Source organism: Penicillium soppii (genome assembly GCF_028829465.1).
Source record: "Penicillium soppii strain IBT 18220 chromosome Unknown utg000007l, whole genome shotgun sequence".
In the NCBI taxonomy this organism is placed as follows: domain Eukaryota; kingdom Fungi; phylum Ascomycota; class Eurotiomycetes; order Eurotiales; family Aspergillaceae; genus Penicillium; species Penicillium soppii.
The window spans coordinates 3,490,682-3,505,527 of record NW_026643237.1 but is presented as its reverse complement, the minus strand read 5'-3'; the positions used below and the strand labels follow the sequence as shown (position 1 = coordinate 3,505,527).

General features: G+C 50.4%; 6 protein-coding genes across 6 annotated transcripts; 5 read left to right on the top strand and 1 right to left on the bottom strand.

Moving 5' to 3' along the window:
* Nucleotides 1-142: 142 nt before the first annotated feature.
* N7529_010584 (coronin) lies at nt 143-2,389 on the top strand (the record flags this gene model as incomplete). The annotated part of the gene is made up of 9 exons (XM_057246111.1): nt 143-176; nt 227-255; nt 309-368; nt 435-577; nt 628-676; nt 727-830; nt 886-1,347; nt 1,405-2,158; nt 2,210-2,389. 9 exons carry the CDS (start codon nt 143-145, stop codon nt 2,387-2,389), a joined length of 1,815 nt encoding a protein of 604 aa, XP_057094374.1.
* A 906-nt stretch (nt 2,390-3,295) lies between these two features.
* Nucleotides 3,296-6,093, bottom strand: N7529_010583 (RING finger protein; the record flags this gene model as incomplete). The annotated part of the gene is made up of 6 exons (XM_057246110.1): nt 3,296-4,262; nt 4,329-5,040; nt 5,099-5,336; nt 5,403-5,809; nt 5,873-5,982; nt 6,053-6,093. The coding sequence occupies 6 exons, from the start codon at nt 6,091-6,093 to the stop codon at nt 3,296-3,298; spliced, it is 2,475 nt and encodes an 824-aa protein (XP_057094373.1).
* An 881-nt stretch (nt 6,094-6,974) lies between these two features.
* Nucleotides 6,975-7,758, top strand: nctA (negative cofactor 2 transcription regulator complex subunit BUR6; the record flags this gene model as incomplete). The annotated part of the gene is made up of 2 exons (XM_057246109.1): nt 6,975-7,401; nt 7,502-7,758. 2 exons carry the CDS (start codon nt 6,975-6,977, stop codon nt 7,756-7,758), a joined length of 684 nt encoding a protein of 227 aa, XP_057094372.1.
* Nucleotides 7,759-8,355: 597 nt separating this feature from the next.
* On the top strand, nt 8,356-10,962 carry N7529_010581 (uncharacterized protein; the record flags this gene model as incomplete). Its single annotated transcript, XM_057246108.1, has 5 exons — nt 8,356-8,364; nt 8,412-8,516; nt 8,568-9,250; nt 9,302-9,517; nt 9,564-10,962. The coding sequence occupies 5 exons, from the start codon at nt 8,356-8,358 to the stop codon at nt 10,960-10,962; spliced, it is 2,412 nt and encodes an 803-aa protein (XP_057094371.1).
* Nucleotides 10,963-11,320: 358 nt separating this feature from the next.
* N7529_010580 (putative MFS transporter) lies at nt 11,321-13,073 on the top strand (the record flags this gene model as incomplete). The annotated part of the gene is made up of 2 exons (XM_057246107.1): nt 11,321-11,955; nt 12,014-13,073. 2 exons carry the CDS (start codon nt 11,321-11,323, stop codon nt 13,071-13,073), a joined length of 1,695 nt encoding a protein of 564 aa, XP_057094370.1.
* Nucleotides 13,074-13,542: 469 nt separating this feature from the next.
* On the top strand, nt 13,543-14,623 carry N7529_010579 (lysophosphatidic acid acyltransferase LOA1; the record flags this gene model as incomplete). The annotated part of the gene is made up of 2 exons (XM_057246106.1): nt 13,543-13,829; nt 13,891-14,623. 2 exons carry the CDS (start codon nt 13,543-13,545, stop codon nt 14,621-14,623), a joined length of 1,020 nt encoding a protein of 339 aa, XP_057094369.1.
* Nucleotides 14,624-14,846: the final 223 nt, after the last annotated feature.

The following is a 14,846-nucleotide window of genomic DNA, read 5'->3' as shown; positions in this document are numbered from 1 at the left end:
CGTGGGGCGCATTGCCTCCACTCGGATTCCCGAAACACCGGCCCCAATGGCCCGTAGTTGAGCTTCTCCAACGTCTCTTTTACCAACTCCTGTTCTCCCCCATTCCGTTCGATCTACTTATTTCTTTGAAAACCTGGTAATCATGTCCGGGCGTTTTGTTCGTTCCTCTAAATATCGTGAGTTTTATCTATAGATAGAAACTGCGCATACCGCTAACATGTTACAGGCCACGTCTTCGGGCGTTCGACGAGAAAGGTAAACCCGGTTACCACTTATATACCCCTAGCCTATATTTACTTTCTGTTCAGGATCAATGTTACGATAACCTTCGAGTCTCGCGCAATGCCTGGGACACCAACCTCCTCAAGGTTCGTTTTTGCTGGACGCGCCACCCCTGACGTTTCACGGCGAACCCAGTCTCACGGCGCATCTAGGTCAACCCGAAGCACATCGCAGTCAATTGGGAAGCAGGCGGTGGTGGAGCCTTTGCGATTATTCCTCTTGAAGAACGCGGCAAGCTTCCTGAGCGCATTCCCTTGTGTAGGGGTCACACTGCTGTTGTTCTGGACACCGACTGGTAAGCATTTGAAGTTGACGACACACCCGGACCCTCTAACACCACTACAGGAACCCTTTCAACGATGATCTAATTGCCTCTGGATCTGATGACGGCAAGGTACATTGCGACAAACACCCGGTATCTGTATTGCGACTGATCAATTCTAGGTCTTGCTCTGGCGGGTTCCGGAGAACTTCACCGTCCGACCCGAGGTCGATTCCGAGGAAATCAAGGACCTTGCGCCTGTTGGCAAGCTGAGCGGTCATCCCAAGTAAGAAACATTGATCACCGAAATCCTTATCGCCTCATGCTTACCCCTCCTGCAGGAAAATCGGCCACGTGCTCTTCAACCCCGCGGCAGAAAACGTGCTGGCAACGGCCTCGGGCGATTATACTGTAAAGATCTGGGATATTGAAGCTGGCAAGCCGAAGCTCACGCTAAACATTGGTGACATTGTCCAATCCCAATCGTGGAGTGCCAACGGCTCTTTGATGGTCACCACCTCGCGTGACAAGAAGCTCCGTATCTGGGATGTGCGTCAGGAACGTCCTGCCCACGAGACCAATGGTCACACCGGTGCCAAAAACAGCCGCGCTGTCTGGTTGGGAGAGCGTGATCGCATTGCCACCACCGGTTTCTCCAAGATGAGCGACCGTCAACTGGCCCTCTGGGATATTCGTGCAGTACGGGAACCCATCAATGGTTTTAAGACATTGGATTCCATTTCTGGCGTGTGCATGCCATTCTGGGACGATGGTACCAACTGCTTGTACTTGGCTGGACGCGGGTAAGCATTCATGATAAACCCCCTTTAAAATGCTTCTTAACCTCTGACATTCAACAGTGATGGCAACATCCGCTACTTCGAGCTTGAAAACGACAAGTTCGAGTTCCTCTCCGAACACAAGTCTGCCGACCCGCAGCGAGGTGTTGCGTTCATGCCCAAGCGTGGTGTGAACATGCACGAAAACGAAGTTGCCCGCGCCTACAAGACTGTCAACGATCAGTATATCGAACCCGTCTCGTTTATCGTCCCCCGCCGCTCCGAGAACTTCCAAGACGATATTTACCTGCCCACCATCGGTGTGACCCCCGCAATGTCTTGCTCCGAATGGCTGGGTGGCAAGGAGGCAATCCCTCCCAAGATCTCCATGGCCAGCCTGTTCGATGGTGAGGGCATCAAGGAGGTTTCAGGGGTTGAGGAAAAGCCAACTGGCTCCATGGATTCCCCTGAGCCAACGCCTGCCGCATCACCTAAGCCCACTGAGGCATCCAAGGCTACTGAGCTCCCCAAGAAGACTCCTGAGCCCGCTTCGCCCAAGGCCTCGGAGCCTGCCCGGGAATCGACCCCTGTTGCCGCACGTCCACCTCCATCTATGAAGGACCAAGGCGCTTCGATGGCCTCCATGGTGGACAAGTTCGCCGATGGTGAAGAAGAAGGCAACGTCTCTGACGATGACGACTCCAGTTTCGAGGAGGTTTCCAAGCCAGTTGAACGCCCCGTTCGCTCTGCCGCCGCGGCCGAGTCTTCTTCTCCTCGAGTTAGCAGCCCATTGAGGCCGAAGGAGGTTGAGACAAAGCCTCAACCCACTATCTCTGTAAGCTTGCCATTTTTCGGCTCGTATGATACCACCTACTAACTGCCGCAGTCCTCTAACGTCCCATCCCCCGTCACCGAGACTCCCACGCCTTCCACCTCTGTCCCCCTGAATGACATTGAAGAGATTAAAAACCTGATCGCCGAGCAGACCAAGACGATCGCCGAACAGGCCCAGCAAATGCAAACTTTGACCGCCGAAATCGAGGCATTGAAGAGTAAGCTGAAATAAATACTTTCACATTATTTAGTGTTTTTGGAGATGGTCATTGTTTGATCAAATATTACATACGTACATTCACGCAGATCGTGCTTTGGCTTGGATCATATGGTGTTTGAAGTAAATGAGGTGCAGTGTGTGGATAAGTCTTTTTGTTTCTTTTTAGCGGAATTGTCAATACATTGGCCCATTGGAATCAAAATTGGGATACCAAGTCCATTTGAGCGTCCGGACTCAATTTGTGTAGTTCTGTGTCGGGCAGTGTAGCCTCCATGAGATATATATGCAGTGGTAGTGCCAACTTTCTATTGTTAGTTTTGTAGCAAGATCTCGGAACACTCAAAACTCGGAATCAGACTTGATATATTACATACATATCATTGGATTTCGAAAATCCTTGAGCAGACCAGTCTTGCCGGTTTGACTCTTTCATTGCGGTTCCCAGAAGGATATATACTACATCTGTAGACCGGGAGGGCTCATCTACCTTCAACCAAGTTGACAAGGGAACACGAGCTTTATGCAAGATGATACAACAAGACTAAGAACGCACTCGCATGTGTTGTCACGAAATCAATTTGCAGCCAAGGTAGTACATAACTTGACCCTTCCAAATTCTCAGTCAATGAAGCAACTCACCTAGGCACTGTATCTGCTACTACTACATTGTTGTTTCCCAAGGAGAAAGGACAAAGCCAAAGACAAATTCAATTTTATTGGATGAAATTCCACTTGTCTTTCTATGCTTACCAAAGCCTCAAATAGCGTACAAGATTCCCATATCTACTGCTGAGCAAGGTCGAAGCCCGCTCAACCTTGGAACAAAGTAACAACATGCATGAATGTTAGAAAGCAAACCATCCGAGACGCCGTTCCAATGTTTTTTGGTGCGCAAAAAGCCAGAAAAAGCCAAGAAGGCTAAAGTTCATCCTCATACTTGTAATTGATGCGACGACCCGCCACCACACGGTCCTGCCGGCTATCACGGCGGCCGCCAGACTTGGCCTTCTCGCGGTGCTGCTTTTCACGCTCCAGACGCTCCTTGTTGCGCGCCTCGCGTTCGAGAGTGTAGGGGTCTTTCTCGGGCTCTGACTTCTTGGTCGAAGTCCCGTTTGACTGGCCGCGACTGCGGTCCTCGACGCGCTTCACACGTCGGGCATTTGGGTGGTCGCTGCCATTGGCAGAAGGGGATCGGTCGCGACGGGAGCGCTTACGGTCTCGTTCGCGCTCTCTTGGACGGTCTCGACGGTCTCGATCACGCTCTGCGTGTCGATCCCTGTCGCGGTCGTCGCGGCGACGCTCACGGTCGGTGTCGCGACCGCGATCACGGCCGTCGCGGTCACGATCACGATCGCGGCGGCGGGTATCTCTATCTTGGCCTCGGGATCGATCCTCTTCACGTCGACTACCTCGGTCTTTGTCGGAACGGCGACTGCTACTGATTCGACTGGCGAGATCGCGAGACTCTGGGGCCTCTGAGGGTATTTTGGCTCGTCCATTGGAATTATTCTCTGGGATCGCATTCAAGCGACCAGAGGGACGGGATTCCCCGGTTCGACTTGAGCCGCGGCTGTGGCTGCGGTGACGACGGGAGCGTTGTGAGCGATGGGTGTCTTTGCGGTCTCTGTCCCAATCAATGTCTTGATGCCTGCGGCGTGAGGACCGACGAGAGGATGTTCTAGATGGAGAGGGGGTGCGACGGGCATCGGATTGTACCTCGTCAACTCGATCCATGCGTTTTGGTTCTATTTCACGTTGACTGTCTCGGCCGTCGTCGGTACCGCGGACAGAAGGTGAACAGGGACGAGAAATATGATGCGATGGTGATCTCGATCTCGATCTCGATTGGGTATGCCCTTTGATATTTGCAGCATCGGGTTGTTCACTGTTCGCTGTTAAAATTTCTGCTAAGACAAAGCAAAAGAAAAGAAGAAACAAAGGAAACCCCTACCCTTGATTATTGACTCGACCCTGAATTTGGAAACCGCGCTGTCGGAAAACACTGGTGTTGGGTAGTCCTTGCCTCATCGCACGAGGAGCAGCTGGGGCGCCTTCCACTCCTGGACCAGGAATATAATACGGAGATGCTCCATTACTCACGGATGATACAGGCTGAAGACTGTCAATAGTAGGGATTCCTTGTAATTGGTTGTCCGTGCCTGGGTGATCACCCGACATCCCATTTTCATTTGATTCTGGAAAATTTGTTGAGTTACCTTGAGCATTGACGGGATTGGCTCCTTCAGCCACAGGATTGGGATTTTGGTTAGAATATGCCGACTTAGCGCGGTAATGACCATTCATGGGACCAAAGCCGCCCCGACCGGGACCATGATATTGACCCCGGCCACGGCCCCGGAAGCCACCACGACCATACCCTTGTCCGTAGTAACCAGACTGATAGTCGGAAGAAGGGTAAGCAGACATATTAGACCCGCCAAATGCTCTCCCGTAAGGAGGGCCCGTGCCATTTGCGAAAGCATTTGGATTGAAATTATCTTGGCCGCCTTGCCACATATTGTTCTGGGAAGCATCCCAACCTAGAGATCCATACATGTTTCCGTTGTAGTTCATCCCAGAATTCATGCCCATACCAGTCATGTTCATTCCGTAGTCACCGAGCATCCCCTGATTTGCCATCGGGTCCATCCCCATGGGCATTACTGGAGAATAACAAAAAGGATTAGTGCTTGTACAAGGAGACACGTTTGATTGACCCACCCATCGAGTTCGGGAAGTTGAACATGCCAGCCATGTAAGGGTTTGTAGCTGTGGTGTTTCCGTTCCAGCCCATTGGAGGGAAATTGCCGCTCGCGTTGGGGGCCGTGTTGGAAATGGGTCCATTGGAAGGATCCTGACCTGGCGTGGATTCCCCATTCACAGGCGGCTCAGCGAGATTTTCGGCCGCGGCCTCAAGAGTAGTTTCGGTGTTGTTGGGTTCAATCCCATTTGCCCCGGGCTATATACTGGGTTAGTATATTGCAACCTGCAAATGGGTAGAGTTTTGATAGTCATGAATTCTTACCTGAACTGGCTGGTCACCGGCGTCCGCGGTAGCAACTGCATCAGCGGTATTTGAGAAATTTGACTCTGGAGCACTCTCGGCTGTATGGGGGACTGCAAAGTCTACTGCTGGAGCGTCAACTTCCGGCACTTCACGCTTTGATTCTGTAGACTCCGCAAGGGGTGGCACTTTCGCATCCCCAGCAGGTGTGGGGTCCCCATTCTGCGATACCAATACGGCCGGTGCGGTGGTTACCGCAGGTGTGTCATTGGGAGTTGCAGCAGACTGGCGGTCCTTCTCCCGCTTCTTCTCCTCGGTACGTAGGAAGGCCTTGAGAGTCGTACGAAGAGCCTTGTTGGGTTTGCAGAGATCAGGAGAGACCGGAGTATGAGTGCAGACGGGACATGTGTCGGAAAGAGAAGTTTGGCCTGGAGAGGAAATTAGACGGGGTTCGGCGTAATGGTTGAGTGAAGGTGTCCATATCAACATACATGATTCGCAGATGGATTGGTCACAGCAAGGAAGACGGAAGGCATTCACAGCGAGATTGTTACAGATGGCGCATCGGAGTTTGAAGGGAATCTCATCCTGGGCTAGGGTGCTTGAATGCGGGTTAGCATGTTGAAGCAACAGGATTTTGATCGGCATGCGCTTGGCATGCCAGTACACACCTGGCAATGTCCATAAGACCGGGGACATCGGCCACCGCCATGGCTGAAGTAAAATTAGACCCTCGACGAGATCACGCGCCTGTCAATGACATTGTCCGAAGTCGCGAAGTTGTGAAACTTGATCGGATAAACTATTGTGCCGAAGTTACATGGTCAGAGATGACGTGAGGAGATAAAAAAGAAGCACTTAGGCAGTTCTCTTTTAGCCGTGGGAGAAGGGAAATTATTTAAAGGACAAGGAATTCCAAGATGAAATTTGACTACCAGATTGAATTTGTATTGTTGTTGTTTTTCTTGTTGTTGTTTTTTTTTCATAAATAAACCCTCGGATTAGATCAAGTTATTTGGGCGTTCACAGAAGAGCAGCGATACCTTTTGTTTTTGGTTTCATCTGCTTCAACTCAACGTTTGGTTTTGTCGTCATCGGGCGCTTATGGAAAATCTACGGAGAATAAAAAAGAAAAGAATATTCACCTATTTAAATATTTTAACAAAGAAAGTGAGCAAGTATAGAGAGGGCAGAGGAGTGTATTAGATATTAAAGAACTCGAACAGGAAAGTAAGTGGAGGTTAAAGGGAAGAAAAGAAAGCAAAGAACAAGAAAAGCGAACGAAAAGAGAAAAGGGCAACTGAAAAATACTGAGATCCTCCCCCTGTCATTGTATGGGGTATGTTACAACATTGAGAATAGTGCTAATTCAGGGTGGTAAGAATGGAAATGTTTGGTAATGTCTGAAACCATAAGTTCAAATTGAATACGTCAAGAGTTGGTTTTCCATAACACACGAAAGAACATAAAAGAGGGGACAAGTTCTTCCGTTTCGTTTTTATTTTTTTTTTCTTTTCTCCAAAACGGAGCTTGGGCCACTAGTTGTGCACTACATTTATTTTTTTATATTATATTATTTAAACCAAAAAAAATATGACAGAGAACTATAGACCTCAATCTCCCGATTTCTCTTCTTTATCTCAACCTACTACTTCTCCGTTCTTTAACGCCTATCCTCATTCTCGCATATCGCAACAGTACGTCCCACCATATCAACATTTTGAAGATATGGCTCGTCGTTCATCGCGTATCGCTCAATCCGACTCTCAACCAATTTATGACGACCCCATGCCCGAAGCTATTCAACCCATTCACGAACCTATCTATGCACCTGTACATGAACCGTTACCTGTACAACATATTCCCGAACCCATTGCACACATTGCCGACGCGCCCAAGATGGAAATTTCTACAGCGGGGATCGAAGTCAAAACCAAGTTTCCTGTCGCGCGCATTAAGCGTATCATGCAGGCTGACGAGGACGTGGGTAAAGTCGCTCAAGTGACCCCCATTGCTGTGTGTATGTATTTGCCTAATTCCGCACTTCTTGTCGCGAATCTCGGTTCACGCGCAAAAACAAAAAAAAAAAAAAAGGACACGCACACTGACAATGTATATAGCCAAGGCCCTGGAACTTTTCATGATCTCTCTCGTCACAAAGGCAGCACAAGAAGCCAAGGATCGCAACTCAAAACGCGTCACCGCTTCACACCTGAAACAGGCAGTCGCCAAGGATGAGGTGCTGGATTTCCTCGCCGATATCATCTCCAAGGTTCCCGATCAACCGGCCGGTCGGAAAAACGAAGATGACGGAAGTGATCAAAATGAAGGTCGCCGAAAGCGTGGAGGCCGGCGAACAAAGGAAGAGAGTGATTAAGACGCCTTGAAAATTATGTGACGACGTGCTAGATGGGATCGGGATCCCGGACCGGGATCAGGCGCATAGATTGGAGGGGCTTTCTTTTTTTTCTGCTTTATATTCGGGCGTTACACGGTGGGAGGTAGATCTGGGAGCGCATTCACTTTGAATATCTTCAACCTTTGCTTCGAGACCCTAAGCTATCCATGCTGGTCTTTTTTGTTCAATGAAACACGAGCTGGGTTAAAGCATCCAGTTAATTTTTTGGTTCAACTTTGGAGTTGGACAGTCATACTGTAAATAGGCCTCAGACTATCGATATAGCAGCTAAAGAGAGTAGGGTTGGTTGATACAGAGCTTAGTCCGGAGTACATTTCCATGTAGTTTCAAGGTGGTAAGCCAATTTCAAAGGGGGACCAAAAGAGATGATAAAATACAACTACAAAAAGTTCTAGTTAGTTAATTATGTAAAGTTTGTACATTTCACATTTTACACTTTGCACCTTGTACACATGCATCGTCCCGCTAAAAACACGGAGATCAGCGCGATAAACAACGTCTCCACCCCCAATCCTCGACCCCGTCCCTCTCGCCTTAAGACCATGCTGTTAGAGAATGGACTTTGTATGTGCTCCTTACTTTCTGCATTATAATCTACTAATATAATCCAGTGGTCTCGTCTTATCGGCGGCTCACGCGCACTGCCCAACAAGTCCAAGGCCACCTCCCCTACAGAACGACTCACGGCATTTAAGCGCGCCTGCAATGCTCTCCAGGTACCGACATTCCTCGAAACTCCCACGAGGCTTCAACTGACCGACGGATAGCAAATATGGCGCTCAACCAACACCCCCTCCGGCGAACAATCCGTAGCACACGCGCGGGCGTACATTGAACGCCTCAACTCCATCCTGAGCGAAGAATCCCGCGGACCCGCACCGCACCCCTGTGTCGTCTATGCAGCATCCTCTCAGGTCTTTGTTACAGTCACCAAGCTCGCTCTGTCATTCCATGATGATGGCGTTCTTAAATCAGCCACTGTTTTCTTTAATACGCTGATCGACGCGGAGGTCGACGGTGTCGTGGATAACCGATTGTTTGCCCGTGCGTTGGTCGACTTGGTCCGTCGTGCCGAGAAGACCTCGGACGAGATCGAAGGTCGACTCGTTGAACTGCTCTTCGGCATCGCCAACAATATTCGTCTCCAGCCCGTCATCTTGCCTGCGTGGTTCGTGCCTCGAACAACACCAATTGCCCAGGACAGCGAATCCCAAGCCCCGATTGGGACCGAGTTCGCCGGTGCTACGAGGAAGGATGATTTTCCTCTGTTCTATTTGCTAGTCGACTATGTCCACAGCGAGGGGCGTGCTGGCGACTTTGCGCGGACCGGGTTGCTTTACCTTATCGAGACCGCATCGCGGTCAAAGAATCTGGAGAAATGGTTGATTGAGAGTGACCTGGCCACGCTCATGGCCACCGGACTTGGGGCATTATACAGTCAGTTGGGACAGTAAGTTTTGATTGCTAGAAAAACTCAAGGCGGCATGCTAATCGAAACAAGCTTGTCATACACCCCTGATGAGAATGTCCCCCATATTGTCGTGCTATCCGACCATGCCGAGCAAGAGACGGCGTTGCAACCGACCTTGGGCCAGGCAATGGAAGCCTTCATGTCATATCTGCTATTTTGGCAAGATACCATCGACCATTGCAAGTCTGTCGAAGTGAATGACACTTTACTGGATCATTTCCAGGTGCTGTTTTTAGAACAATTATTGTGTGTATGGTCAACCCCTCCGCGGAATTACCACTTACATGTCCAGATATCCTTCTTTGTTAGAATCATCAGATGTTGCTGGTGGATCAACAGCAGCGGTGCTGACATACATGTGCCGAATTCTCGACTCAATCGATCAAGGCGAATTGGTCCATCGAATTCTGCATTTCTTACTGGCATCGACTCCTAGGCCCGAAGAGCAAATGGACATGTCAGCGAGCCGACGAAAGTCGCTCAATGTGCTGGCTGCGTTGGCTTCCGAAGCAGCCCAACCATCTCCATCGCTGTTCAATCTACGCGACCTCGCCCTATTGGGACTCCAGTCCTCGAACCGTCAAACCGTGCTAGCTACACTACGTCTCTTAACGACTGTTCTTCAAAGACATCATCCCTTTGCAAGGGCGCTGATCCACACGATTTCTTCCCAGCCCGCACAGCAGCGTCCGGTTGGCGCCTTGAATGCCGAACTCGAGCAGCTTATGGCTATGGGAACCTCCCTGGTCGATGATCCCACGCTGAACGAGTCGTACGACAACTATATTGCAGATGCAACTTGCGTGCTAGAATCTCGACTGTGTCTGCCTGTGTCTTCGATGGAGGAAGATGAGGAGACGCTACACCTACCTCTTGCAATCCAGCAAGACGATCCCATTGTACAAGCCCTCTTCGACTGCCTCGGCTCTTTCTTCACAAACAGTGTCATTGTCAACTTGGCGCTAACGGGCGTGTTGATGAGCCTGGCGTCATCACATCTTTTTTCTCTAGACGGATGGGTGTTGGTTGACCCCAATCAATATGACACACCGTCATCAGAGACAGGTGAACAGGTTGACCCCGTCCGTCAAGCTTACCAGGCACCGACTTGGCCCGCGACAGCTGCTCCCACTTTGACTGCAGCGTTGCAAAGGCTCGTGGACCAGGTCCGACAGTGGCAGCGTGAACTACCGGACTTCGATGTCCTTGTCGCAGCTCGGCGCGAGCTCCTCCACCAAGATGAACATCCACAAACACCAAATCGATCGCGAGAGCCCTCAGTGCCTCCCTTGCCCTCAACGGACCGCTCGCGCTCATCATTCCCCGGCTCCCCGGATACCTCTACACCAGCCTCCCGTGGTCGCTCTCCGTACCCCGCCAATTCGTCCGAGATAACTAGGTTGGACCGGAACAACCAATCTATTCCTCCGAATGCCTCGCGCGGATCCTCAAACGCCCGGAGCTTCGCCGCCGAGGCTCTTCGTCAGCGACTTGCCACACCGTTCCCGCCTGCTTCCGCTGATCCGCAGTCCTCGGAGGAAACACCGCCCTCGGAGGATACTAAAGATGCTCCGGTCGCAACTCTTGGTCATGTATTGACGAATGTGGTGATCCTATATGAGTTCATTCTAGAGTTGTCGGCGGTGGTACAAGTTCGGGGTAGTCTATTTGAAGAGGCCGGATATGTGTAATTAACGAAATCTCCTTGAGAAAAAAAATAAGGATAATTTTCATCAAGATTGTATATTATGTGCTCCGTACCGATCTTACACTGTAAATTAGTTTATCCGTGAATAAGAATAGCCCTGGGAGTGCACTAGTGGCCACTCTAAGTGAGCCCACTAGTAACAGTTCCCCCCCTAACCCCCTATCAGTGCCAAGACCCCTCTCGTGTCAGATCCGCTTGCGACCATTGGGTAGGACGCGTACGTAACACAAGAACACCTCTCACAATTCCTTAATTTCATGATGATTATAATCTGATGATAACTCTCCTTATTATTCTTTCTTCTATATCAGATCTTATATAACCTGACGGTATGACCAACAATGATACACCATGATCCTCTCAACGAGGACCGGGAGGACGCCCCATTTCTCGATGCAAGCACCTCCGGCCCGGCCCATCACCATGTTCCTCACAAGTCGAGTATAAGCAGCCAACCAGTGGAAACTAATGCCGCCAGTTCGATCAGCTTCCGATTCAAGCTGATCCTGTTCACCATGATCCTGGCGGTGGAAATCGGCTTTGCATTCCTGGAAGGCCCGATGGTCCGGATCATGGAGGCAATCGCCTGTCGTCAACACTTCCTCGGTGCCGATCCGACACAAATTGGGCCGGATGGACAAGTACCGGAGGCTCTGTGCAAAATTGCAGAGGTACAGGCGGAACTCGCTGCGGTCAAGGGGTACCACATGTTCTTCGATGGGACTATCAGCGCGCTACTGGCGATCCCGTACGGTCTGCTGGCAGATCGGCAGGGTCGCAAATCCACACTCGCTTTATCTCTTCCTGGATTCGGGTTGAACGCCATCTTCACACTGGTTGTGTTGTGGTTTTCGGACATATTTCCCTTGCGCGCCCTATGGTTTTCCGCCTTGACGTGGCTGTTCGGGGGTGGTCCGGTTGTGTCGTTTGCCATTATCTGGACCATGATGGCTGATGTGACCACCGAGTCGGAAAGGTATGAATTATCACCGAGATTGTCTATGGGATTCATCGAGGCTAATTGATTCGCACAGAGCTGGTATTTTCTTCCAGTTTGCCATCGTATCAATGGGCGCCGACTTCTTTTCGACAGCCCTTAGCTCTTATCTGATGAGCTTAAATCCATGGATTCCATTGGTCATTGGATTCGGCATTGTGATGAGCGGGATGATGCTCATTCTGCTGCTACCGGAAACAAAACATGCTTTGCCATCTCGTCAAGCAGAGCAATCCCACGTGGAGATGTCAGATTTAACGGATGAAAACAAGACAAAGCATTATGCGGACGAACCAAACGATCCTGAGCCATATCACGACGAAGCTGACATGAACGGTGACCGTGAAAACGAGGCACCCTCGTGGAGCATCCCTTCGTACTCACACCAGTCCTTCTCGACTAAGCTCCGCGCGAACTACCGGTTCTATCTGAAGCCATATCTATTCATCCTGAGCCGCAAGCCAGTGCTTCTCCTCTTGACTGCATTCCTAGTCTACCGCCTGAGCCGAGGCTCCTCCTGGTTCCTGGCACAGTATATCTCGATACGCTATTCCTGGACACTAGCACAGTCAAACTTCTTAGTGGCATGTCGCCCCACGGTGTCCATTCCGCTATTCCTATTCGGCCTTCCCTACCTAAAGAGCCATGTGCTGAGCCCTCGACGCTCAGCAACAGAGAAGGATCTCTGGCTTGCGCGCGGAAGTATCCTCTGCCTGACGATAGGAACTCTTGGAATCGGTCTTTCACCGTCCCTTGCCACCATGATCCCCAGCATGATCATCCAGACCTCAGGATCGGGTTTTTTGTTCCTAGTCCGCTCAATCATTACCACGCTCGTGGAACGCGACGAGACCGCTCGCTTATTCACTGCCATTGAGATTATCCAATCTCTCGGTAACGTGATTGCTAGCTTGACCATCACGACCGTCTTCCAAGTTGGTCTGCGTCTCGGCGGGTTCTGGATTGGTTTGGCGTGGATGATGACTAGTAGTCTATTCTGCTTGGTTGGAGTAGCTATCTGGTACTTCAAGCTGCCTCCGATTGCCCCCACGCCGGAATTTGTGGTGGAGGATTACGAAGAGGATGATAGAGCGTGATCTATGGACCTTGTATATTACTCATAGCTTTGCCGGCATTTTGGGCGTTTTCCCTTTTATCTTCGGTTGGATATATTAGATTTTGCTTTTGCTATACAATAAACAGCTCGAACAGACAGTATACTCTACTTTATAGATTCTATCTTCCGTCTGTTTTAAATTGTGACTACAGCTCAGTTTTGAATTGACCTCGAATTTCCCAACCATTATCGTCATGGATCGACACCTCAGGCATCAACTGATATCGTCACGTGGCAGCTATTCAGCATGCGAAGATCACATTTCAGCTGGTAACCCTTTTTGTGGATGTCAGCATCTTCCGATAACACCCCGAATTCAATTCGCAGGTTGGGCTGTGATTCCCCATTAAAACACCTGGCTGAGTGCACGGAGTGTTGTTGATTGAGGCCCATTTATAGTCCACCCACAGCAACATGGAGAGGTATTCTCAGTTCCGAGACCGAGGTAAATGCGACTTTTATTTCAACCCCACCAAACTTATACTGATAAGCTCCCAGGCTCTGGTATTGCACCGTTCCTCCCTATCCCAGGCGATCCTCTCGGTCTGCAAGCGCCCCTTCGCGTCTTCCTGTTCTGCTTCCGCCTCCCACTGTTTATCTTCGTCACTCTGAGCTATTTCTTGATACTACAATGGCTTCCTATCGGCTCGCTAGGAAAAAAGGCTGCTTTGTGGTGCATTCTTGGAGTGCCCAGCATCTGGTGGGTTGATCTCCAGGTGGACGGAGTGCGAAAAGGGTTTGTGCCACTCCAACTCAATTTCTCAATATTTGGCCGACAACTAATGACCATGGGATAGGTCTTTGAAGCAGCAACAGGCTCGTTTGCCGCAGCCCGGCTCAGTCATCGCCTCGTCTTTTACTTCGCCCATCGATGCGGTATATCTAGCAGCTATATTCGACCCGATCTTCACCGCATCCTACCCCAACACCCGTCAGGTCGAGCGCATTTCTCTGCTCCAAGCTATCCTACGAGCTTTTGCCGTCCCGTCGACGGAACCGGCCCCTGGTGCGCGCATGGTAGATGTCTCAACACTGGTAGAGAAGCACCCTAACCGGCCAATTGTCCTGTTCCCAGAATGCACCACGACGAACGGTCGCGGGATCTTGACTTTGAGCAACTCTCTCCTGAGCGCTTCTCCCAAGACCAAGATCTTCCCCGTCAACTTGCGGTACACACCCATGGATATCGTGACCCCCATTCCTGGGAGTTATATAAGTATGCTGTGGACACTTCTCAGTAAGCCGACACACTGCATCAGAGTACGCATTGCCGAGAGCATCACGGCGGACCAAAATGCTAAAGACGCACCACCTGCGCGATCAACCCGGAAAACAACCTATAACACCAATTACTTGGACATCCTTGACCAAGATGGCAAAGAAGAAGAGGCTTCCATCAGCGAGAAAGCGCTGTTAGACAACGTGGCGGATTCGCTAGCCCGCCTCGGCCGAGTGAAGCGCGTTGGGCTGGGCGTGAAAGACAAGAAGGAGTTTGCCAGGGCTTGGAGCCACAGTCGTTCGAGCTGGTGATCTCATCACATCTCCTTTGCAGCATTAGATAAATTACAAGCCATAATTAGGCAAAACTCTTATCCGAATATACCCCCATATTCATGGCTCGGACCTGTCAATTCAATTCGTGGACTGCAGATGTATTGCATTGGTTCCTGGCCAAAGAACCGACCAACCGCTGTAGCTCAACTGGTTGGTGACGTGAAAATAGGCACAGCAATTTGCGCAGGGGATGTTGGTC